The sequence below is a fragment of the Puma concolor genome, chromosome D4, assembly GCF_028749965.1.
Source record: "Puma concolor isolate L17-30 chromosome D4, mPumCon1.1.hap2, whole genome shotgun sequence".
Lineage (NCBI taxonomy): Eukaryota > Metazoa > Chordata > Mammalia > Carnivora > Felidae > Puma > Puma concolor.
In genome coordinates this window covers 39,111,951-39,138,855 of record NC_141679.1, presented here as the reverse complement: position 1 = coordinate 39,138,855, position 26,905 = coordinate 39,111,951, and the positions used below count along the sequence as shown (strand labels likewise).

The 26,905-nt window shown below is 37.1% G+C and overlaps 1 protein-coding gene across 13 annotated transcripts in view; it reads left to right on the top strand.

Moving 5' to 3' along the window:
• The window catches only part of MPDZ (multiple PDZ domain crumbs cell polarity complex component), a 163,601-nt gene that overhangs the window by 18,343 nt on the left and 118,353 nt on the right, over window positions 1–26,905 (top strand). For all 13 annotated transcript variants that reach the window (XM_086685295.1, XM_086685305.1, XM_086685302.1 and 10 more), the window contains exons 2-3: window positions 11,084–11,160; window positions 13,995–14,161. In XM_086685295.1, the coding sequence (XP_086541421.1) occupies window positions 11,145–11,160; window positions 13,995–14,161 (183 nt within the window). In that variant the 5' untranslated portion in view covers window positions 11,084–11,144. The remainder of the gene's footprint in view (window positions 1–11,083; window positions 11,161–13,994; window positions 14,162–26,905) is intronic.

The following is a 26,905-nucleotide window of genomic DNA, read 5'->3' as shown; positions in this document are numbered from 1 at the left end:
CAATAAACAAACAAACATTAAAAGAAACTACTTGCAATGCGCAGAAGGAGCTGTGTGCTCTTGCCTCTGTGTGGCCTGAGAGTCATGACTCTCACCCTCACTCCCACCTGTTCTTCAGGACTCTGTGTGGGGCTCTTTGCCTCCAGGAAGCCTTCTCTTTCTCTTTAATTTGGGATTGGTGCCCTGCTTTTGTCATTTGTATTTTAATCGTCTGCTTATTTTTTTCTTCCATTCGCTTGGCCCATGAGTTCCCAGATCATGTCTTCATTTTTCCAATTCTGCCACCCAACAACATGGCAGTCACATAGGTGCCCCATGTGTTGTTGAATTGGTAAAAAACAGAATTTGAGTTATTTTCTTGCCCTGTGATCCCCTTAGCATGTTTCACGTTGGACAGGTAATTTGTCTTTCTGTTTTATAAAGGAATGACAGGACTGTCAATTAGCATTTCAAGTATATTGGGAAGGCAAGGTTATTTAATACTTGATTTCCTTTGATTCTGGGGAACAGAAAGGAATTAATAAATTCTATTTTTATCGAAGGAATTCGGAAAGATTCATAAATGTGAACTTGAAAATAAAACTTTTGTTCATGAATGCCTTTTGATCAAGCCTATGGAAATGAAGGGGAATTTGAAAAGAGCAGATACTAAGAAGAGGTGGAGTGTTTTCTGTCGGATGGGTGCACTAACATTGGTGGGTAGGGTGATGTTTCTGTGCTTTTGGAGTCCTCGTTCAGTAACCTTACCCTAGAATGTGAATTGTGATTACAAGTGTAAGGTTTGCTCTCATGGCCAGTTGACATTGTGACAGACTCCCTGCTAATGACTATAGCCTTGCATTTGTCTGCTCCCTTCAGGAATGCCCAGGCCACTGTAAATGAGACAGATGCTAAATTTGTGTGCAGTAAATAGATGCTGAGTGACTGTGACCAGCCACATAGCATTGCAGCAAGCTCATTTAAAGTTTACCCCTTTGGCCAGAGCATCTTTTTTCCTAGATATCTCCTGAGGCAAGGGAGACAGAAGCAATATTAAACTATCAGGGCATCATCAGAATAAAAATCTTCTGTACAACAAAGGAAACCATCAACAAAACAAAAGGCAATTTACAGAATGGAAGAAGATATTTGCAAATGATGTTTCTGATAAAGGATCAATATCCCAAAATAAAGAGCTTACAAAACTCAACCTAAACACCCCACTCAACTTACAAAGCTCAACCTAAAAACAAATAATCCAATTAAAAGTGGGCAGAAGACATGAACAGACATTTCTCCAAAGAAGATATCCAAATGGCCAACAGACACATGAAAAGATATTCATCATCACTTACCATCGGGGAAATGCAAATCAGTACTACAATGAGGTATCACTTCACACCTGTCAGGATGGCTAAAATCAGCAACACAAGAAACAACAGGTTTTGGTGAGGATGTGGAGAAAAAAGAACCCTCTTGCACTGTTGGTAGGAATGCAAACTGGTGCATCCACTGTGGAAAACAGTATGGAGGTTCCTCAAATAGTGAAAAATAGAATTACTTTATGATCCAGCAATCGTACTACTGGGTATTTACCCAGAAAATACAAAAACACTAATCCTGAAAGGATGCATGCACCTGGCTGATTATAGCAGTACTATAATGAAATAGCCTAATTATGGAAGCTGTCCAACTGTCCATGGATTGATGAATGGATAAAGAAGGTGTGAGAGACACACACACGTGTGCGCGCGCGCGCGCACACACACACACACACACACACACACACACACACACACACACTGGGATATTATTCAGCCATAAGACAATGAAATCTTGCTATTTGCAATGACATGGATGGAGCTAGAGAGTATAATGCTAAGGGAAATAAGAGAAAGAGAAATACCATATAGTTTCACTCATATGTGGAATTTAAGAAACAGAACAAATGAGCAAAGGGAAAAAAAGACAAATCAAGAAACATACTCTTCTAGAGAACAAACTGATGATTAACCAGAGGGGAGTCGGGGTGGGGGGGATGGGTTAAACAGGTGATGAGGAATGAAGAGTGCACTTGTCATGATGAGCACAGGGTGATGTATGGAATTATTGAATCTCTATATTGTACACTTGAAATTAATATAATACTGTATGTTAACTAACTGGGATTAAAAGCAAAACATAAAAAATAAAGTTTTACCCCTTTCATGGTTGAATTAAGATAACTAGAAAATTTTATGCGTTTAGGACAGTTTCTCTTTCTGGGTTATTTTTAGCCAGAAGCTTATTTTCACTTGTTAGTTGCCATATAATCTGCATTGGACAGAAAGATCTATTTTATGCCTGAAGCACTGATTCTTTACTGCATACAATCTGTGCCCACACATTACCAGAGCAACTTCTTGAAAAATAAAATGATTAGTCAATTAATCAGGTCCTATTTCTAAGTAAAACCAAATTTGATCTGATTTTTATCCCGTGCTGAAACTAGTATTATCAACTAGTTGTTGCACAGTCATTGGGTCCAGCTCAAATCTTTAGAGATTTGTAAAGAGATTTATGCAAGAAGCATAAAGGCCTTAAAGTAAAAATGATTTTCAAAACTTGATTTTCCCCTAAGGAAATATATGTATAAGTGGGATTGCCAGATAAAATGGATGTCTAACTAGAAATATGAATTTTAGATAATCAAAAATTGTTTAGTTGTATGTGCCAAGTATAGCACAGGATATGCTTATACTGAAAAATTATTTATTTTATTTATCTGAAATTCAAATTTATTTGAATTTGAAATTTATTTGAATTTTTTTGCATTCTGTATTTTTACTTGCTAAATCTGGCAACCTTAATATTGATATAAAATTTTAAAAGCACCAGAGAAATGCAGTGCAAAATAAGTTTCTCGGTGTCCCTTAGTCCCTCATATCCCACTATTAGTGTCTTTGGAAAGCTTGCAGAAATATTCTGTGCTTTTGTAAACATGTATATATTAATTTTATTTACATAAACATTTCCCTCCCCTTTTATACAAATACTAACAACTTAATACATTGTCTTGCACAGTCTTTTTTTTAATTTTATTTTTTTTAAATTTACATCCAAATTAGTTAGCATATAGTGCAACAATGATTTCAGGAGTAGATTCCTTAATGCCCCTTACCCATTTAGCCCATCCCTCTCCAGTAACCCTCTGTTTGTTCTCCCTATTTATAAGTCTCTAATGCTCTGTCCCCCTCCCTGTTTTTATATTATTTTTGTTTCCCTTCCCTTATGTTCATCTGTTTTGTCTCTTAAAGTCCTCATATGAGTGAAATCATATGATATTTGTCTTTCTGTGACTAATTTCACTTAGCATAATACCCTCTGGTTCCATCCACATAGTTGCAAATGGCAAGATTTCATTCTTTTTGATTGCCGAGTAATACTCCATTGCGTGTGTGTGTGCGTGTGCGTGCGTGTGTGTGTGATATATATATGACACATCTTTATCCATTCATCCATCGATGGACATTTGGGCTCTTTCCATACTTTGGCTATTGTTGATAGTGCTGCTATAAACAATGGGATGCATGTGTCCCTTCAAAACAGCACACCTGTGTTCCTTGGATAAATGCCTAGTAGTACAATTGCTGGGTTGTAGGGTAGTTCTATTTTTAGTTTTTTGAGTTACCTTCATACTGTTTTCCAGAGTGCCTGCACCAGTTTGCATTCCCACCAGCCGTGCAAAAGAGATCCTCTTTTTCCGCATCCTCGCCAACATCTGTTGTTGCCAGAGTTGTTAATGTTAGCCATTCTGACAGGTGTGAGGTGGTATCTCATTGTGGTTTTGATTTGTGTTTCCCTGATGATGAGTGATGTTGAGCATTTTTTCATGTGTCCGTTGGCCATCTGGATGTCTTCTTTGGAGAAGTGTTTATTTATGTCCTTTGCCCATTTCTTCACTGGATTATTTGTTTTCTTGGGTGTTGAGTTTGATAAGTTCTTTATAGATTTTGTATACTAACCCTATATCTGATATGTCATTTGCAAATATCTTCTCCCATTCTGTCAGTTGCCTTTTAGTTTTGCTGATTGTTTCCTTCGCTGTGCAGAAGCTTTTTATTTTGATGAGGTCCCAGTAGTTCATTTTTGCTTTTGTTTCCCTTGCCTCTGGAGACATGTTGAGTAAGAAGGTGCTGCGGCCAAGATCAAAGAGGTTCTTGCCTACTTTCTCCTCGAGGATTTTGATGGCTTCCTGTCTTACATTTAGGTCTTTCATCCACTTTGAGTTTATTTTTGTGTATGGTGTAAGAAAGTGGTCCAGGTTCATTTTTCTGCGTGTTGCTGTCCAGTTTTTCCAGCACCACTTGCTGAAGAGACCATCTTTATTCCGTTGGATATTCTTTTCCTGCTTTGTCAAAGATTAGTTGCCCATACATTTGTGGGTCCATTTCTGGGTTCTCTGTTGTGTTCCATTGATCTGAGTGTCTGTTTTTGTGCCAGTACCGTACTATCTTGATGATTACAGCTTTGTAATATAGCTTGAAGTCTGGGATTGTGATGCCTCCTGCTTTGGTTTTCTTTTTCAAGATCGCTTTTGTTCTTCGGGGTCTTTTCTGGTTCCATACAAATTTTAGGATTATTTCTTCTAGCTCTGTGAGGAATGCTGGTGTTATTTTGATAGGGATTGCATTGAATATGTAGATTGCTTTGGGTAGTATCGACATTTTAACAATATTTGTTCTTCCTATCCAGGAGCATGGAATATTTTTCTGTTTTTTTGGTGTGTTCTTCAACTTCTTTCATAAGCTTTCTATAGTTTTCAGTTTATAGATTTTTCACCTCTTTGGTTAGATTTATTCCTAAGTATTTTATGGTTTTTTGTGTAACTGTAAATGGGATCGATTCCTTAATTTCTCTTTCTGTTGCTGCATTGTTGGTGTATAGGAATGCAACCGATTTTTGTGCGTTGATTTTCTGTCCTGCAACTTTGCTGAATTCATGAATCAATTCTAGCAGTTTTTTTGTTGGAATCTTTTGGGTTTTCCACGTAGAGTATCATGTCATCTGCGAAGAGTGAAAGTTTAACCTCCTCCTAGCTGATTTGGATACCTTTTATTTCTTTTTGTTGTCTGATTAATTGTTTTGTGGATATTGACCCAGCTCTGCATCCCAGGTATAAATTCCACTTGGTCATGGTGAATAATATTATTTTTTTTTCCAACCTTTATTTATTTTTGGGACAGAGAGAGACAGAGCATGAACGGGGGAGGGTCAGAGAGAGAGGGAGACACAGAATTGGAAACAGGCTCCAGGCTCTGAGCCATCAGCCCAGAGCCTGACGCGGGGCTCGAACTCACAGACCGCGAGATCGTGACCTGGCTGAAGTCGGACGCTTAACCGACTGCGCCACCCAGGCGCCCCTATTTTTTTTAATGTATTGTTGGAGTTGGTTGGCTAATATCTTGTTGAGGATTTTTGCATCCATGTTCATCAAGGAAATTGTTCTATAGTTCTCCTTCTTAGTGGGTCTCTGTCTGGTTTTGGAATCAAGGTAATGCTGGCTTCATGGAAGAAGTTTGGAAGTTTTCCTTCCCTTTCTATTTTTTGGAACAGCTTCAAGAGAATATGTGTTAACTCTTCCTTAAATGTTTGGTAGAATTCCCCTGGAAAGCCATCTGTCCCTGGACTCTTGTTTTTTGGGAGATTTTTGATTACTAATTCCATTTCCTTACTGGTTATGGGTCTGTTCAAATTTTCTATTTCTTCCTGTTTCAGTTTTGGTAGTGTATATGTTTCTAGGAATTTGTCCATTACTTCCAGATTGCCCATTTTACTGGCATAGAATTGCTCATAATATTCTCTTATTATTGTTTTTATTTCTGCTGTGTTGGTTGTGATCTCTCCTCTTTCATTCTTGATTTTATTTATTTGGGTCCTTTCCTTTTTCTTTTTGATCAAACTGGCTAGTGGTTTATCACTTTTGTTAATTCTTTTGAGGAACCAGCTTCTGGTTTCATTGATCTGTTCTACTGTTTTTTTGGTTTCGAGAGCATTAGTTTCTGCTCTGATCTTTATTATTTCCTGTCTTCTGGTGGTTTTGGGTTTTATTTGCTGTTCTTTATCCAGCTCTTTAAGGCATAAAGTTAGGTTGTGTATGAGAGCTCTCTTCCTTCTTTAGGAAGGCCTGGATTGCTATTCTTTCCGCTTATGACCGCCTTTGCTGCATCCCAGAGGTTTTGGGTTGTGGTGTTATCATTTTCATTGGCTTCCATATACTTTTTAATTTCCTCTTTAACTTCTTGGTTAGCCCATTAATTCTTTAGTAGGATGTTCTTCAGTCTCCAAGTATTTGTTATCTTTCCAAATTTTTTCTTGTGGTTGATTTCGAGGTTCATAGCGCTGTGGTCTGAAAATATGCACAGTATGGTCTCGATTTTTGCACAGTCTTTTTATCTAACTGTGCATTTCCTCCACGTGATCTTTGCAGTACAATATGGAAAATATGGGGCTGTGCGAAAGAGTGAATGTGGGCTTTGAAATCAGGCAGAGTTGGATTCAAATCTGGGTTCTTTGCTTAGTGGCTTCGTGACCTTGAGTCAGACCTGAGTCTCTCCCTCCCTCTGTTGTCTTATCTGGAAGATGGAGCGGATATATGCAAGGCAGTGGAAGATATTGTGGAGAGCATGAGGGTCAGTGTCCCTGCTCCCGTGATGTAATGTGTGCAGACTGCCCTTGCCCAGCACTGTAGAGCTTCATAGGTGCTGAATTCATTGAGCCTTTTATGGGTGTGTCTTGTAGTTCTAAGTGTCATGGCTACTGAAACAGGATCGGTTGTAACCAAATAGTGGTTCAATTATATGGGCAGTAACTAGAGGGACTAGTGTACGGTAGGTATGTTTTTGACACTGTTAAAAAATGCATATTTTCATTGTGCTGAGGGATTTAGCACCTTGAAATATAACAGCCATGTTTTTTTTTTTTTTTTTTTTTCAACATTTATTTATTTTTGGGACAGAGAGAGACAGAGCATGAACAGGGGAGGGGTAGAGAGAGAGGGAGACACAGAATTGGAAACAGGCTCCAGGCTCTGAGCCATCAGCCCAGAGCCCGACGCGGGGCTCGAACTCACGGAGCGCGAGATCGTGACCTGGCTGAAGTCGGACGCTTAACCGACTGCGCCACCCAGGCACCCCAGCCATGTTTTTTAATGTATGTCGAATACTGATGTAAGGAGGCTTATTTTTTCTTGGAGATTTTTCTTGAAATCTTGGGTTTTAAAAGTGATTTTTTTAAGCATACATGGACATAATATAAATGGTGAATATTACTGATCTTTCTTTCATGTACCCACCTGTAGTTTCCAAAGTGCTTCGTTCTGAGTTACTCAAACCTTTGCTTGGATTGTTGGTTGCATTATGTACCCCAGTCCATTTCAGACTCCATGCAGTTTGGGCCTCTGTTTTTTCCTTTGGTTTCTCATTGCGTAGGGCAAAGTCAACATAGTTTTGAACTTGGAAAGAGGAAGAGGATGGTAAAGTGATCTTCCTCTTAACAAGAGGACCATATTGTAGAAGTTAAATTGTTAATTGGCTCTGGAGCCAAGCTGCCTGGGTTCACCTCTGGCTCTGTGATGTACCCGTGGTATGAGCCCGCGCAAGTTACTTACTCTTCCACTTCCTCAGTTTCCTCATTTGTAAAGCGAATGGATAGTGTGAAGATTAAACGGGTTAGTTGGATGACATGTTCCGAACGGTGCCCAGGATGTGGTAGTTGTTACGTACGTTTGCTGTTTTCACCACTGCTTCTGCCCCAGCATTGGAGTCACCTACTTGTTACCGTATCCACATCTCATTTCCTCTCTTTACTGCCCCTCTGACCCATCATCCTCACTCCTAGCCTGAATTGTCCAGAAAAACCCCAAGAATTTGGTATCTTCTGACATGTATTGGATCTACTTTACGTCTTACCCATGGGCCATGACCCACTGTTATCACCCAGGTACCCCTTTGTTTCCACATGGTGGTGAGATAGGTGAAGGGGGAGGATTGATGGTGAGGTGAGAAGGAAAATCCATGCAGTTTGATGGAAAGTTGTGGTTACAGATGAGTTTTTTTATACTTAGAGCTGAATCCTGGGGATGAAGTATAGGTCATAGAAAGGAGCAATTTTTTTTTTAACCTCTTGTCTCTTTGTCATGGCTACTAATTGTAAAAACTAGAAAACCTCAAAAAAGCCACATATTTATTTTAGGGACATCAGAGAAGAAAAACCATGGAACTCATTTTTTATCTCTGAAATCCAGAGGAATGGAGCTCTCCTCTGGGAGCCAATGTCAGTGACTTGCAGCTGAATTGAGCTTTTTTTGTCCTCTTTCTTTCTTTTCTTCTTCTTCTTCTTCTTCTTCTTCTTCTTCTTCTTCTTCTTTTTTTTAAATTTTTTTTATTTATTTTTTTTAATTTTTTTTTCAACGTTTTTATTTATTTTTGGGACAGAGAGAGACAGAGCATGAACGGGGGAGGGGCAGAGAGAGAGGGAGACACAGAATCGGAAACAGGCTCCAGGCTCTGAGCCATCAGCCCAGAGCCTGACGCGGGTCTCGAACCCACAGACCGCGAGATCGTGACCTGGCTGAAGTCGGACGCTTAACCGACTGCGCCACCCAGGCGCCCCTTCTTCTTTTTTTTTTTAATCCTTTATGATAAGAGTTGCTCTGGGGAAAAGAAAGTAATTCTCTTTCCACATAACTGACTTGAGGTTCAACTTTGGAATGGCAGTGTTTTTCTCAGTAGGGAACTGCTTACTCTGTACTTTCTCTGTAGACTCCTCATAGATCACTGGGTCTGTAAATCCACAGGCTACCGCCCGTTCCACATCATCAATACTGCCTGTCTTTCAAAGTTAATTTTTCAAAGGGGGAAGAAGATAGAGCTGACTTTATTGTGCATACCAAAGACTCGTGTATATAGTTTTTTCCTTTCAAAACTTTGAGTATCACTCATTTGCGGTTAGAGTTTTCTACTTCAGTAAAGATAGATAAGTGACTTAACAAGGACCTATAGCTGGTAAATGGTCAAGCTGAAATATTAATTCAGGTTATCAGACTCCCTAGTTCATGCAGTGTCATTACTATCATGCTTCCTCCTGGACATATATCAATTATAGACCTTCTTTATATTGGGGTATCTTTACTTTTATTTGTTAATTGTCAGAAGTTGGTAAGTTTTTGAGGGTGGACCTAATAGTATACTATTGTATGAAGTGTCCTTGTAAGTTAGAATAAAAATACGACGAGCTTATTTTAGAGATCTCCCTGTATTTTTCCCCATGAAACCATGCAGTGCATAAATGCTCACCTGTATGGGCTCAGCCTTGTTCCTGAATATATATTTTATAGTAATGAGTTATACTCTTGGAAATTTGTATACCTTATTTATCTCATTTATCACACTATACCCACTGATTAAGTTTTCTAGGAAACGGAGGTTTGGATGATGGGCCCCTGGCACAGGCCTGTACTGTGATTTAGGGTTCAATTCCACATTAGAGCTGGTGTTCTCATTTGACACCAGGGCATTTTATAAAACAAGTGCTAGTAGTTGAAGTGGAATTGATGGTTTAAATAGTATATTCTAAATTGGGGCAAGGAGAGTCGATAAGAACTGTTCCCTGTTATCACACAGAGCTAATTACAAGCGTTGGTGGTCTATATGTCTGCTCACGTATGTCACATACTTCGTTTTTTCCGGATGCATTTTCTGTTAAAGAGACAACAGGGATGGCTTGTTCCTTCTCAGACAAATCCTGTTTCATCTTCCAAAAGTGAGGAAGTCTGGTTGTAGATTTTTTTTTTCTCCCTTGAAGGAGTGGCTGAGGGTTTTCTGCAAGGCAGAGGATAGGTGTGACTAAGGAGAAGATTTATAAATTGTTGGAGGAGATGTGGTTAGCAAACAGTAGATGTGGTTAGTGATATGGACATTGTCATTGGAAATCTGTAGCTGGTACTTTAAAGAGTCTAGGTAAGTATTTTCAGAGAAAGATGAGTCTGTGTGAGTTGAAGGATTCGAGAAGGTTTATTTTGATTGAGGGAGAAGAGAATATTATAATCAGGAGGGTATTTTGAAATACCTTTGAAAACCCTTCTTCCATTTAACACTGTGCTCTCTTTTATTCAGCATTTCATTCATGATTTAATGTATTAGCTCCCCGTGGTTCACATACTCTTTGAGTGTCATAGTTCATTTCTAATTGGTATGCGTGTATTGTCTCCCCAGTTAAGACTATGAGTAGTCAAGGGCAATATCACAACTTATGCTTTTTAAGTTTTAATGTTCTTCCCCACAGAATTTCCCGTGCCAAGCCAAGTATGTCCTTACTCTGTGGGTGAGAATCTGTAAGTGAATCCAAGATTATAGTGGGCTGTGTTGAGACGTTCTTAAAGAAACATTTTGGGGGCGCCTGTGTGGGTCAGTTGGTTAGGTGTCCGACTTTGGCTGAGGTCATGATCTCACAGACTGTGGGTTAGGGCCCTGTGTCAGGCTCTGTGCCCGTAGCTCTGTGCTGGCAGCTTGGGGTCTGGAGCCTGCTTTTGGATTCTATGTGTGTCTCTCTCTCTCTGCCCCCCTCCAAAATAAATAGGGACACCTGGGTGGCTCAGTCGGTTGAGCAACCGACTTCGGCTCAGGTCATTATCTCACAGCTCGTGAGTTCGAGCTCCGCGTCAGGCTCTGTGCTGACAGCTTGGAGCCTGGAGCCTGCTTTGGATTCTGTGCCTACCTCTCTCTCTGCCCCAACCCACTCTCATTCTGTCTCTCTCTCTCTCTCAAAAATAAATAAACATTAAAAAAAATAAAATAAATATTAAATTAAAATATTTTGGGTACATCTATCACCCTATTTAAAACAGATTGTATGCCTTTTACTTTACTATGCTAGTGTTACCTGCAACTGTAATTTTGAGTAAGTCCAAAAATGATTACTTTTTCCTACATAGAAAACTATCTTAAGTTAAATCAACAAGATTTTAATGATCAAAGGAATTATAGTAGCATCAAGTACTTTTTAAAGTATATAGTTTTAAAGTTGTGATAAAACATAACCATTCCATTTTATTTTTTCTCCCCAGAGTTCTGTTTTAGTTGCTGTTTAAAATCATTGTAGAGAAGAACGCTGAAATTTGGAAAAACATGTTAGAAACTATAGGTAAGACCTATTCTTTCTTCTTATTTTTTTAATGTTTATTCTCTAGAGAGAGACAGAGCGTGAATGGGGGAGGGGCAGGGAGAGAGGGAGACACAGAATTCAAAGCAGGCTCCAGGCTCTGAGCTATCAGCACAGAGCCTGACGTGGGGCTCGAACTCACAAACCGTGAGATCATGACCTGAGTTCAAGTGGGACACTTGACTGATTGAGCCACCCAGGTGCCCCTATTCTTTCTTATTTTTATAAAAATCAAACCTTTTTCCATTGGGATCTTTGAAATGGTTTTTCTACATAGCAGGATTTTGACTTAAAGTTTTTACAAGTTTGTATCCACTAGAATTATACCAGGGTAATGTGTTTCTGTATTTGGATGATTTAATCTGAAGTGTTATAAAAATACCTCATTTTCAGGCAAAAGATAAAGCCATATGAAACGTTCTACCAATTATGAGAAATTTAATGAAACCGTAGTTTAATGTAAACCTAGTTGATTTAATGGACCCACTTCTGGTTAATGGTTGTGTATGGGTAGCACCAGAAAGTTTAACAGTACTTCTAATATTGAAAGAAGCTCAATGCCTGCTTTATTTGTGGCAGTTGAAATACTACTGAGCTTTGCTTTTAAGTTGATGATGAACAATAACGGTAACAAACATTTAGTGACAGTTTAAGGCAGTTTAATTTCTGCATGAGATAATTTAGTTTGAAATATCCAAATTCATGTTGTAGTCTATTTTTCACTGCTCTTTAGTTTTACAGAAGCTAGTTTGTAGAAATTGTTTGAGGTATATCAGGTATACCCATCCCTTGTCTGATGGCCCAGTGCCTCATATTTTCCAGGCAAGTCTTTGGGTATGATTATCGGAAGGTATCTGAATTTCACCCTGGTGCCTTTATGATTGTGGCTGGTGCCTTGATACCTGCATGGTTTGGGGAGTAGGATGAGAGTAGGTAGCAGGGAAAGGAGAAGGAGCTGTCTTTGTGATAGATGGGATCATGACTATGACTTTTGTTCGTAACGTGCTGTGCCAGTGATGAAAATGCATGGGTATGTATTTCCCTCATCTCATTTTGTGGTAAAGTCACACACCATAAAGACTACTAGTCCACAAAGCAGAGTCTCTCATAAAAAAGTGGATAGCAAAGGGGAAATACAGAATTATTTAAGCTGTCCCCTTCCAATCTTGATTTTGTAAGTTATTACTGATCTGTACACTTTCTGAGAATTGACATGGAAATTAATACTAGATTTGTATTCTGAGATCCCATGGGAAATAAGCCTAGAATAAAATTCTCCTGTCTTTATTATACCTTGTAAAATTATGTGTAAGAGTAAATCCTGTTTGTTTAAATTTGAGTATGTGTGTGACCTCATGGTCAATAATAATTCATGCCTTAATTTCCCCATTTCTGTGTAATCCCACATTTGGTGCTATAGAAAGTGTCTGTGGTGATCACACTCTTTGATTACTATAATACAGCAAATGAATGTTAATAGGTACACTTATTACCATGATGAATCCATTAGAACATATATTTGAGTAGTCTCTATTCCTTTAAAACAAATTTGGGTTCATTTGTGAGAGAGTGAGAGATAGTTTTAGGGAGATGTTTTGATTTTTTGTTTTTTAAATGTTTGTTTATTTATTTTGAGAGACAGAGCAAGTGTGCTTGCATGGGGGAGGGGCAGAAAGAAGGAGAAAGAGAATCCCAAGCAGGCTCTGCACTGTCAGGGCTTGATGCAGGGCTCAATCTCATGAACAGTGAGATAGTGACCTGATCTGAAACCAAGAGCTGGACGCTTAACCAACTGAGCCTCCCAGCCGTCCTAAGGGAGATGTTTTTAATTGTTATTTGTCATAGAAACTCACCATCTGGTAGTAGCATGCATGTAAAATGGTAGGGATTAGGGCCGGTAGGTAGGGTTACTAGGGATACACTGATTCAAAATACTTATTTTGCAACTTTATGCCTGATACATAGGGTGATCGATAAATATTTGAATTATTTTGCCTTGATGCCTATATGAATATGCTATTTAATTTTAGGGAAAGACATTTAAAGGATTAAAAAGTAGTGTTTTTAGGGGCGCCTGGGTGTCTCAGTCGGTTAAGTGTCTGACTTCGGCTCAGATCTGATCTTGCTGTTGGTGAGTTCGAGTCCCGCATCGGGCTCTGTGCTGGTAGCTTAGAACCTGGAGCCCGCTTCGGATTCTGTGTCTCCCTCTCTCTCTCTGTGACCATCTCCTGCTCACATTCTGTGTCTTTCTCTCTCTCAAAAATAAATAAAAACATTTAAAAAAGTAGTGTTTTTGAAGGGTTATACATTGTTGTGAAATATTTTCAAGTAAATTCTCAAGTATAGAATATTTGTTCCTTAATATATGAGACTGTCATATTTTGGATGTTTTGCTCATCAGTGACATTGTCTGCATCCACTTATTGGTTATATTTCTAATTTTTCTTGAATGTAAATAATGTCTTTTAAAAAGTAATAACACCAGCATTTGCCAGATCACAAAGTGGTTAGTTTTCAGTAGTTTGTGTAAGAGCTGACGGTTGGCACTGGAATTCAACTATACTTCATCTGAATTAGTTTCCATAGTTTACAAGTAGTTGCATGGAGCATACACTATACCCAGTTCTCTGCTTTCACACAGAGTGTCTTACCGGAGACTTGAAGGTTTGAAGGATACATTTATAGGGACATATGATATTCCCTTTTGTGCTGAGTCAATTTTATGCTCTTGAAAGGAGTAGTGTTAGGATTTCTGTAAGCATGGTTTGATGTGGGTCTTTCGAATCTTGTTAATGACCTGCTGTCCTTTGATTTAGACAAAAATCGGGCCCTGCAGGCCGCAGATCGTTTACAAGCCAAGCTGCGAGAACGCGGGGATGTAGCAAATGAAGACAAACTGAGCCTTCTAAAGTCAGTCTTGCAGAGCCCGCTCTTCAGTCAGATTCTGAACCTTCAGACTTCAGTACAGCAGCTGAAAGACCAGGTAGGACACAATGCTCCTGAAACAGGCATTCATGGCAAGGATCTCGTGAAAGTCTTGTGTTTTTCTAAAAGGCTGATTTTTGAATGTGTTAATGAACAGTTAATGAAGTCATTTAAACCTCCAAATGAGACATTCAGATTCACTGTGACTTTTCACCCCCCCTAGTTATTTTTGTAATGGTTGTTGCTGTATATTGTAGATGATATGACATTGTGTTGAAAGCTGTGTGGATGCTGAAGTGTGAGTCCTTACAGGAGAAGGGGATGATAAAAATAAGTGTAGGGTGGATGGCCGTAGACTTGGTTTCCCTTCCCATTAAGACTTTTTGTTCACCTGATCCTGTGTCTTCAGATTCAGACATTCAGCACGCTTATGAGATTTCAGATAAGCCTGGATTTGCATGTGTAATCATGTGTGTGAGGAAGGGAAATCACCTCTATTTTGACAGTGAAAGAAATAATTACATTGTCATCAGTTAGAGGAATTGCAATTCTCACTTCTTTTAAGAGTGTAAGTAGCAATTGCTTCAATGACAGCATCAGATGGTGATAAACATTAGAACTTCTAAATGTAACACTGTTTTTTTTCTATAAAAATTAAGAGCTTTAAAATTTCCTAGCATTTATATTAAAATCGAAACATTGCAATGACAGAATGGGCACTCAAGTTAGATGTTCTTTGAACTTAATTTAATAATTATTTCTCAGGTTTTTTAACAAAATGTTTTTAAAATGGTTTTTATCCTTACATCGTTTCAAGTCAATCTCCTCATGCTTTCAACCTAAGTTAATTTTCATTCTGATGGTTTTAGCATTAATTGAATTACTACAGATGGATTGCTAACAGATATTTTACCTTTTATTAAAAGGTTAAAAATGAAATTTGAAGACTAGTTTCATAGGTCAGTGAAAGAATAGCTCTAGCTAAAAACAAATGTGCCAGATGCAAAAAGAACAAATAGTAGCAATAGGGAAGGAATTTATTTAATGTCACATCACTTCTTAATCTAGATATTTTGGTAGCAAAAGGAAAGAAAAGAAAGAAAGAAAATTTTAAAAAATAGTCTTCTCTAGTGAATGTCTGCTTAGTGATTTTAAAAGTCATGATCATGATTTAAGAAAAAGGTGTGTTTTATTATATGTAGTTTTTTTTTTTTTTTTTTTGCAAGTTATTGTAAAGATTGGTTTTAGGTACTCCATTTCAGAATGAATGGGCAAGAGTTTAGAGAGATCAGTGTCCTGAATAGAAGTGTAATTATGATGAGGACGATTATCTGGTTTTTCAGAGACAGTGAAGAAGTTGAACAGGTATCTTCTCCCCCTATTATATTATATGAAAATATGAATAGAATGAGAGGAAATATTGAAACAAAAAGTACTAGTGTGTTAGGAAATACCACTAATCCAGTGACATAACTGGAAATATCCCTGCTAGCTCCAAAAGGAGGGCAGAAATGGCTCTGCTTGTTGACCCTGTTCTACCATCTCCAAATAGAAGTTGGATACGGGCTCCGAAACTTTGGGTCCCTCGTGATTCAGCTGAAATCACCCTGGAAACCCTTGAGCAAAATGTTATCAAGCCAGACAGTCTGCGACTAAAGAGAGTGTGATCTTGTTCATTAGTGATAGATGCGGATATATTTCAAGACTCAGTACATTGTGAGGTTTGGAAATTCTATGGGCATGTCGCACGTGCCTTTGGACTTTTGGCTAGTTGGTCTCTTCAAATACTGAAAGGGACCCAGGAAACGAACTGGCCCATACCCTGCTTATTTCAACTACTTAGTGAGGTGTAGTTACTTGCTTGTAAGGGCAGAGCCAGAACTAGAACTCGGTTTTCTTGGCTCCCGAGGTACAGTCTTCTCCCTTTTTTTTTTTTTATTCTGCGCCCTGTCTCACATCTTTTTTTCCCCGCAAGGGTAGAAACTTGGCCCCTGTAAGTCAAGAGTTTAATTTTGGCAAATACCATTGATTTCTCTCACAGTTTTTATGACTCCTCGCTTCATTCTTCATTCTGACTAACTCAATTTCATGTGTTTGTGGAACCAGTGTTTTTCTTACATGAGTAGAGTAAATTTTAAAACCTTGTATTGTTTTCCATTTTAAAGTTTAAACATAAATATTGTAGGCTTCATCATGCTAGAATTAAATTTTCTATGTAGTTTACGCACTGCTAATTTATAAATAATTGTTATTTAATATTAATGAACCTAGGAGTTAAATTTGTGCTTTTAAACCAGTAGCGACACCAGTCTGACTGCTGGCTAGCTTTTACTTATTATCTTCCACCTGCATTATGTTTTAGATGTATAGTTTTATGTGCACAACAGGTACAAGTTATTGTCTCCATCTTTTTTAGTATTACCAAAAAATTTGACTCCTTCAACTTTACTCCACCATCATTTCTCCTACCTTTTAGAAAGCGAAAGGAGTGAATAATTGAAAAGCCCGAGGTATGTGCAGCATATTGGAGAACATGATCATATTGTTGCGTTAATGACAGATGCTGACATGCCATGTTGAATTAAGCCAACTATTTGTTCCCCTCAGATCCTTCTCATTACTTCTATTCAATAATGTGTAATTTTTCCAATTTGCTTCTTCAGTATTAAGACTGCGCTTAGAAATCAAACTGTTTCCCTTTGGCAAATTAAACACTTGACAGGTGTGTAACTGAGAGGGCAAAAAAGCCATGCCCTGAAGGGATGTGCTATTTAAATATTGTCAAAAATATTAACAGGTCTGAGAGCATAATTGATGCCTCTGTTTAACTCTGCCACATTGTGTATTGTTCTAACCGCCAGCTAAAAGGATGTGTGCTATTAAACCTGAATAATCTCTAATAGCTCCAGTTCTTTTCCTATTGCATGGTTCCTGTTTAAGTGAAGAGAAGGAAGAAAAAGAGCTGTGACTGTGTGTCAGTGATCTGTCAGATGCAAATTCTCAAGTAGTGTCCTCACTGTCACCTAGTCATCACAGCTAATCACTGCAGGGCTCACTGCGTATTCACGACAGAAATCCAGCTATTGTGGGGGAAATAAACACGTTCGCAGTTTAATAATAGAAACTTGTCAGCCATGAGGGTGTTGGATTTGCATATTTATTCTGTGATGTTTCTCCAGTCCAGTAGAGGTGGATACTGCTTTCCTGATTAATTAATTGCCTTGCCTGATGAGCTGACCATAGACATGAAATTAAATGTCTTTTTACCCAGAGTTATTGTACAAAAACTGTGAATTAAAATTATCACTTTCAGTGGAAATTTAGGACTAGTACCTTGAAATCGTCATTGCTGCGATTTTGTTTTTTTTAAGCTATGGCAGCCAAGACCAAAAAATGATGTGGATAATTCAGGTTACAAATGCTGCTGATACAGGGAAACAAGCCTCAGGGCACAGCATATTCTGGAGGTTTCTCCATGTCTATGATTTGCAGCTTTTTTTGGAGTATGATATTCTGTTATTTTGTTGTTGTTTTTGTTGTTTGATATTTCAAGGCTCCTTGTTCTTCACCTTTTTTCCAGAAAAGTATTGGCTTATATACATATCATCTAAATGCATAAAGTGTATATATACACACACAAAATGAAGCCAGGATTTTTCTAAGTTTTTCTTTGGAAACTTTATGACATGTCTTGAAATAATTGGACAGGTAGAATCATGTTGGAAATTATTGTTCAATGTTGATTAGAATAATTGGATCCTTCTTTTTTATTTGAAATATAGTCTTCATGGTATAAAAATTTTGTATTTCCGTGTTCTTAAATTTTACCTGTTCACATTCACAGAAAAGAATTTGGAACAACTCTCATGGCAAAATGTATTGACTAATGGGTGATTCAAAGGTAAATCTAAATAAAGACCAAATATAAACATCAGAGAACTAGATATTCCAACGACCTTGGTTTACTCAAGTTGAGTATTATTTAATTTCCATTTCCCAGGAGCAAAGGCAGCAATAACAATTGTGTACATATAAAGACAGAGCTGGAGGGTTATATATTGCTCAGTGTGAGACATCAATCTGTGAGCTAGATTTTCCTTGGCAATTGGAGGGTTATCTCATGGATGCTTTTATAGAAGACTTATAATCATTTAGTAATAAAGCCGATAAAAATACAATGAATAAATAAGATGAAGGTTCTCATTATATAGAGGGGGGAAGAACATACATGCATTTTATGTAACTAAATGAGAAAGTGAGAGGTATAAGAAGAAGGAATTATTAACTTTGACTTTGAAAGAAAACTTTGCATTGGAGGGAACATGTAAGACGGATCTGAAAAGTGAGTAGGAGTTTTCTGCAGTGATAGGGGAAATTATTTCAGGTAGAGGAAACAGTGTTTACAAGGGAATAGAGGAGTTGTTCTCAAGTGAAGGTGATTTCACATTCTCTCTCTCTCTAGGGGTTGTATAGCAATATGTGGAGACATTTTTGACTATTGTAACTTGGGGGTGGTTGGGGCATGCTACTGGCATGTAAGTGGACAGACATCAGGGATATTGTTAAACATTGCTCAAACGCATAGCACAGCTTCCTAAAACAAAGAATTGCTGGGTTTGTAATATGTGTAATGCTGAGGTTGAGACCTTGATACAGAATCAGCTAGAGATGTATGTTCTCAGGGCAGTAGCCTATGTGTGGGCTCTTGGCAAGGGAGGAAACTCTGGAGCCAGATTGTGAAGGATTTACTAAGTGGGCTTTTTTCGCTTTTCTGGGGAGGGTTGTATGTGTGTTTATCATCTTTTCTCTTTTGCACTCAGCATTCTGTATCAAACGTCATTGGATCAAGTTGAAAATTGTATCAACTTCTAACACTTCTTTATATACGATTTCAGCCATCATATATTTTGTTTCTCCACATTTTAAAAATTATAGCAAAAACATGTAACAGAATTAAGGTAAATTTAAAGTAAAGTTTTTACTGACATTTTGATAAATAAGACCTTCAGTTACAATCGTAAAATGCATAAACTGTTCAAAGAAATGCTTCTTTCATCTTTCTAAGAATGCAGTACATTAAGAGCACACACTATGAATACAGTGTCCCATCCTAATTTAGTGATGGGTCTTCTGCTAAAATGTACTGCATTCTATGAATTTTTTTTTCTGATGCTCTGTCTTAAAAGAGGGTACGTTTTAGAGAATCTGGAGAAATAAGTAGTCAGTATATATTTCACAGTATCCCTTTCAAATATCCGATGTAAGCAGGGGGTGTTGGCTAAAACACAAGTATTCAGGGGCATGCCTGAGGAGTTACTATTCTGTGGGTACTCATTTGTAAGACTGCTAACTCAGGTTCATGGCCAGCCTGTTAAGGTATGTTGCTTTTAAGCAGTGGCATCAGCAGCACTGGTAATTTCTTACAATTATATTTTTTAGATTGGTGGAAAGACGAGAATTTTGATAACTGGGCATTTTGTAATCAGAAAGATACAGTTTGGTAGGATTCATGGAAAAGAGCAGAAATGCCTGTGTTTCTTCAGCTTTATTGCTTACATAAATGGTAAAAGCATCACCCTTCTCTCTACGGTTTCTAATTTGAGACTGAAATGGAGACGATTCGTCTGCAGTCTTGCTATCAGTAAAGGGAATAACTGCTGTCTCCCAAGAATGCCTGGGTTGAGTTATGACTTGGTGGTGGCGGGGGAGGAAATACAGAGAGAAAGAAAATATGCCTTGACCCCATTAACAGGAATTATCTAAAAATGGAATGGAATTCTTCCAAGTTGGTGTTGCTTGTGAAAATGAAAAAATATTTTTCTTACCCCTGAAATGGTTTTACTTTCATGATAGAGCGTTGCAGCATTGCAGCTGCCTAACAGGAAAGTATCTGTTTCTTGAGACTTCACCATACATTATCTAGGGGAAGTTAAAAGAGAAGGAGTGAGTCTTATGTTTTTACATTTACCATAGAGTTTATTTACTGTGGGAATTTCAAATACTTTATTTTTGGTACAATAACAGCTTTTAAATGTTTGTTCCTTTAACCAAAAGTTTGTAAATATAGAGCCTTTGAGGGACTAAAATTCTTGTTTTATCCTGGGCAAGAAGGCACTGTTCAAGCTTTTTATACAGTGCTGGATTAAAATGCAACACCATCTTGCTATTGGGTATGCATGTGTATCTAAAACAGCAAATGGTGCTAATTGTATGGTGTTTTTGTGACAAAGTTAAATGGTCTTTGGAGAAGAGGGAAAAAATGTGAAATTTACTGGGTGTAACCTAAATGAGTTTTTTAACCCAGGAATTTAGGAACAAGAGAGGTTGATCTACATCTGAAGCTATAACCAAAACAACCACCACTGCCTTTAGGAAGCCCTCCACTGCTGTGGACTTTGTCTCATTTAACTAGTCCTTCAGCTCTGTGAGGTATGTATTATCCCCATCGTGTCCAGGAGGAAATTGGGGCTGAGACAGGTGATGTAGCTTAGTCTGGACCACACGATTAGTCTTTGGTAGATTTAGAGGAAGAATGTAAGTCCGTCTGACCCTGAAGCCAGAGTGCTTTTTTATTTTAATTTACACTGTTCCTAAACTCTTAGTTCTCTTCCATAAAGGAACAAATAGGTTAGAAAAACAGTTATTAGCATTACTAAAGAGAAATGCACTTAATGTTTAGTAAATTCACGTTCATGAAGATTGGCCATTTCCCTTAAATTCTCCCCCAGATTTTAATCAGAGGACCTTTTACATACAAAACAGAATTTTCATTCTGCTTTCTAAAATATTCTAGATTTTAAAGTAGATGAACTGGGTGGGATAATAGTGGGATGGAGAGGCCATGTGACAAAGTGACATCAGCTTCCTGTGCCCATTTCCATATATTTATACTTGTCTGTAAGGTTTTGTTTTATTTTTCTCTAAGCAGACTGTGAACTGTGAATCAATTTTATTTGTCTTCTGGAAAAGTGGGACTGATAGAAAAAACACTACAAACATTCTAACATGTTGTTTGTCTGAGTTTTCAATTTCTGAATTTCTATTTGTCCTGGCATTTAAAATATATTAATTTACTGATTTTTGATACCTTCACCCCTTTAATGTAGAAAGTTTTAGCATACTTTGATAAGAATATTACTTTTGGTCAAGCTACATTCCTTAAATTTTTTTCCCTTGGAACTTTTGCTAAGAAAGCACAGAAGTGTTGAGATTTAAATAAAGAAAAGACATTCTGCAAATACACATCAACACACATGCCTAGACCGTGGTGTGTATGCTGCATTCCACTTGCCATTTGTTCTCACCAAGCATAAAAAGGAGTTGTAGAATTAAGTGCATTTCAGATTTGTTTGGAGACCATTTATTGCTTTTTGGGATAAAACCATGTCATGTTCATCTTCGACTGCTTTGTGCCTAATACATTTCACCCAAGGTCAATAAATGATTGCTTGATTAAGGAATATGTAAATATTCATGAAAATTCAGAATTGTTATACATCAATGATTATCTTTCCTTGCCAGAGAACTAATCTTTAATATAAATAAACTAGCCAAGTAACTGAAGTTACTTTGAAGACCTTGTATTTTTCTTACTAGCCATATTGGAAAGATGCACCACTTTTCACCGTCAACATCATAGCAATTGACAGCTATGAAATTCTTACTGTGTGCCAGAACTGTTCCAAGTACCCGTTTTGTAATTACAACGATACTGTAAAGTGGTCGATACTAGGAGATAGATGGAGTAGATAATGTTACCTTTCTTCTTTAAGGGATAGGGAAATGGAGGCACAGGGAGGTTGAGTGGTGAAGCTAGTATTTTGTTTTGTTTTTTAAATATTTACTTTTGAGAGAGAGAGAGAGAGAAAGAGAGAGAGAGAAAGAGAGGGAGACAGAGAATTCCAAGGAGACTCTGTGCTGTCAGCACAGAACATGGTTCCATGGTTCATGAAACTTATGAACCATGAGATCATGACCTGAGCCGAAACCAAGAGTTGGACATTTAACTGCTGAGCCATCCAGGTGCCTGAACCTAACTTTTCTTTAAATGGTAAGCTTAAAATTTCTGTAAAAATTTTATTGACATAAATACAATTAAATAAATAAATAAATAAATACAATTTATTTTTATAAAATTTACAACAATAATGAAAAAAAGTTTAAAACTGTTCTAAACTGACTATTTTAAGCTCAGTTTCTATTGCAATCTTTACTCAAGTATTCATATATATTTTAGGAAAATGGGTCGAGGGGAAGAATTTGAATCTTTTCATCTATGAGTATTTCTAAAGATTTTAGTGAAATTTAGACTTTTAAAAAATTAGTTTATAAATACACATGGAGCCCCCTGCTTTATGATGCCTCAGCCTGACATTTTAGTGCCGTATGCCTTGTATATTGATTCTACTTAGTATCTTTTGTGGTGTAGTTTTAACAATAAATCAGATTTTCATAGATGCAGCCCTGAATGAAGACTGAAACGTTATAAAATAGCATAACTTGCCATGTGGCCATTCATTTAACTTAACAACATCACCTAAGTTGTATAAAGGTACAAAGTTTACCATTTTGTTACTTGATCTTGTCATTTAATGACCTGTAACAATACACATTACTTTAGGTAGATTTTTGATGATTTATATATATCTTTCTAAATATCAAAAGGGAGAAGACAAGAAGAGTCGTAGGTACTCTTTAATTCATTTTTTTCTTTGTGTTTCATCTTGGGTTTCCTGGTTGATCATTTATCCTTTTTATATAGCACATGGGAATTTTAAGACAAATGTGCCCCTGAAACTTTGTACTTGTATCCACATAGAGGCAGATGCAGAAAATTTACATTTTGATTACTCAGAATGACTGCCTGAATGTTCTTGGGTTAAGGGATTATTTTCTAAATTCAATAACCTTATATTTTAAATTTGTCAGCAAGGATCATCAATGGCTACATTAAGAATATCTGTAAATTCTCATGGGGCGCCTGGGTGGCGCAGTCGGTTAAGCGTCCGACTTCAGCCAGGTCACGATCTCGCCGTCCGGGAGTTCGAGCCCCGCATCGGGCTCTGGGCTGATGGCTCAGAGCCTGGAGCCTGTTTCTGATTCTGTGTCTCCCTCTCTCTCTGCCCCTCCCCCATTCATGCTCTGTCTCTCTCTGTCCCAAAAATAAATAAACGTTGAAGAATATCTGTAAATTCTCATCCACTATCTGCCTTGCTATTCAAGAACTCATAGCTATGAAAAGAAAGTTTTCTATCTCAGTAGGTGGGTTAACTATTCCTGGTAGAGTAATTTTATAGGATATCTAACATATTAGTGATTATGCAAGCATTTTATATGTTCAATTTCTGTCCTGTTACCTAGAGCCCAACGTCTTGGACATTTGAGGTACTCAGTAAGTATTTGAATGAATGAAGAGAAGTTTTCATAGAAAACATGAAATTATGCTGATTCCATCAGAAAATACCACCCCCCCCCCCATACCATCTTATAATTTGCTGCTCCATTTTGTATCTTGTTTAGTTCAGGAGCTATGAGGTACTTTATGTCCAAAATAGTCTCATCACATTAAGCTAATCCCCGTTGAACATGCAACTCAATTTCTTTAATTAGCTTTAAAAATAAGGATCATTAAATCAGAGTGCCACCATCAATTACTGTGCAAGGGTTTGCCTGTTCAATAATGCATCAGAGTTGTGCTCTAATCAGTATTTCACTGAAAGATTTATGGAAAAGGAGGCCTCCCCTGGTTCCAAACTTGAAATGCAGTTCTATTATGTGTAAAATTTTTTTTCCTCTGATTGCTACCATTTTAGGTGCTGTATTTCATTGAATACTCTCGGTATCCTGTCTGTCTTTGCATTTCATGTTTGGGATCAGTTCCAGAGAGTGTTTTACAGCAGTTTTGTAAGTTCACAAGAAAATAAGCACTTTTCTTCCTCTGCAAGAAGAAAAGACAAGGCGCAGATTAAAAACAACAGTCTGCATTTCTATGAGGTGCACCTGTTATGGCAGATTCCCCAGAGTGCCTTATTTCTTATTTCTCATTACATTAAGGAGTAACAAACAAACAGAAATTGGGAAATTGAACTAGCAATATTTGTTTATAAATTTGTTTAAAGTCTACCAAAACTAGGACTGCAAAAGCAGTGGTCATTTTCTTACTTAATTCAAGATAATATATATATTTTAGCTTTTAAGTGATAGAAATATCCATCAAATTATATAAGCATTTGGGTCACTGTATTCTCATTGCTATTCTAGCATTCAGAATAAGTCAAAATAACAGGACCATAAACAGGTTTTGATAATCTGTATAAAAATGCTTTAGGAAATTTGGTTTGGTCCTAAGCAGTCCTTTTTCTAGACAATTATACGAGTACTTCTGGAAAGATTGATGCTAGCCATTAAACCAGAGTTAATAATATTAACTTCATCTTCAGTTAACAACCCAGAATAGATGGAGCATAAGAAGTCAATATTTCAATATTTTGTAGCAGATTAGTTAAGTGAATCTACATATTTGAGAATATTCTATTTTGTTAAACTTGAGAGCATAGATCATATTTTTATGATCAAAATATTTAAGACATTGATCTTTTCAAGTATTTTTGGATTGACATTAGTTTTACAGGATAGGTATTGTTGAAAAAAATTATAATTTTGAAACCTCATGTTGTGTCAACCTTGTATCAGGGTAGATCAGAATACTTCAGTATAAAAATATTAGATAGCATAATTTTTTTTCTTCTTGTAATTTGCTGTGCAATTAAATGATTACAAGTTGCAAAAATTCATGATCTTTGAGGAAGAAACATCTACATATGCTACGGAGGTTAAAACACACGTGCTGAGGATTCATCTTGACTTGAGCACTTGTTGAAGGATTTCTTCTGTAGATGGGAATTAGCCAGTGGAATCCGTATCAAGCCTGCAGAGGGCCATCCATCACAGTAATGGTCTTGGCTTCGTCTTCAGATACCTAGTTTCTGTGTTCTCTTTCATTTAAGGTGAGTGCCTGGTAATTGAACTTTAAATTCCGAGTTTCTGTCAGGAGATTTAGCTTAATAACACGGAGGTTGTTCAAACCACCTTCTTTCTTTCAGAGAAGTAGGTTTGTTGTTGTTGTTGTTTTATTAGTCATTGGAGTGCTCCAAGTTCTTAGCACTTACCTACCTTGCAAACTTAAAAAAAAAATTAGAATTAACATAAAGTCAAGGACAAAACTATATAGCTCATGGGTATTTTATAAATGGAATGTACACATAAAACTCTTCACCTAAGTCAAAGTATAGAAAGTTACTAAAACTCCATCATACTCTGTATCCCCTCAGTCAGTCCCCATTCTCTACCCCAAAAGAATCACTATTTTTTTTCCAGGCTGCGTGAGATAAAATTGACATGTAACTGCAGAAGTCTAAGATATGCAAAGGGATATTTGATACATATGTGTGTTGTGAAGTGATTACCAAAAATGAGGCTAGTTAACACGTCTGTCACCTCAGTAATAACCTTTTTTTGTGTATGATGAAAACATTTAAGATCTACTCACTTCACCACTTTCAAATATACCGTAGAGTACTGTTAACTGTAGTGACCACAGTGTACATTAGATCCCCAGAACTTACTTACTTATAACTGGAAGTTTGTACCCTTTGATCAGCATCTCCCCATTTTCCCTGCCCCTGGCAACTACCAGTCTTCTCTCTGATTATGTGAGTTTGGCTCATTTAGATTTCTCATGGAAGTCAGATCATATACTATTTTGACTTTTATCCCATGAATAAGTATTTGAATTTTACATAAATACAATATGAGTATACATGCTTTGTTCCTGGCTTTTTCTTCACTTTGTGTCTGTTATATTCCTTCATGTTGTTATATGTAGCTGTAATTCTTTTCCATTTTTCATTGCATGAATGTACTAGAATATATCTGTACTTTCTTCTGTTGATTGTAATTTTTTTCCAGTTTTTTGCTATTACAAACAAAACTGCCATAAACATTCTAACACATGTCCTTTGATCTTCATAAGTGTACATTTCTCTTGGATGTTTACTTATGAGTGAAATTTCTGGGCCTTAAGTTATTTTTTTCAGCATTTGTAGATTCTGCCAAATTGTTTTCCAAAGAGTAGGTCTACGTTCTCACTGTAATGTAAGAAAATTCTCATTGTTCTGCCTCATCGCTGGTACTGTCAGCTTTAAATTTCTCTTTTTCCATTTCTAGCCACTGTAGGGGGTATGTTGTAGTATCATGTGATGATTAATGATATTGAGCACCTTTGTATATGCTTATTGATCATTTTGATATACTCCTTGGTGGAGTTCTGTTTAAGTCTTTTGCCAATTTTTCTATTGGTTTGTGAGTCTTATTGATTTACAATAGTTTGTTGTTGTTTTGTTTTGTTTTTTTTGTTTTTTGTTTTTTTGTTTCCTGAATACCACTTCTTTGTTGGATATTTGTATTGCAACTGTTTTTTTCTGCTTGTGTCTTGCCTTTTGACTTTCTTAGTTATATGTTTTGATGACAAGAAGGTTTTTTTTAACTTTAATAAAGTCCAGTTTTTAAAACTTTTCCTCTATGTGTATACACTGCCTTTTTTGTCCTACTTAAATCATTGATTAGAGATTTTTCTCTCGGAAGCTTGCTTTAGCTTCTAAATTTTGGCTGTTTTGTGAGGTAAAGTATGTTTGTGAATTAATTTTCCATTTGAATATCCATTTGAACCAGAACCTTTTATTGAAAAGACCATTCTTTTCTCCCTTACATTGGCACAGTAAATCATGTGGTCATGTATATGTGA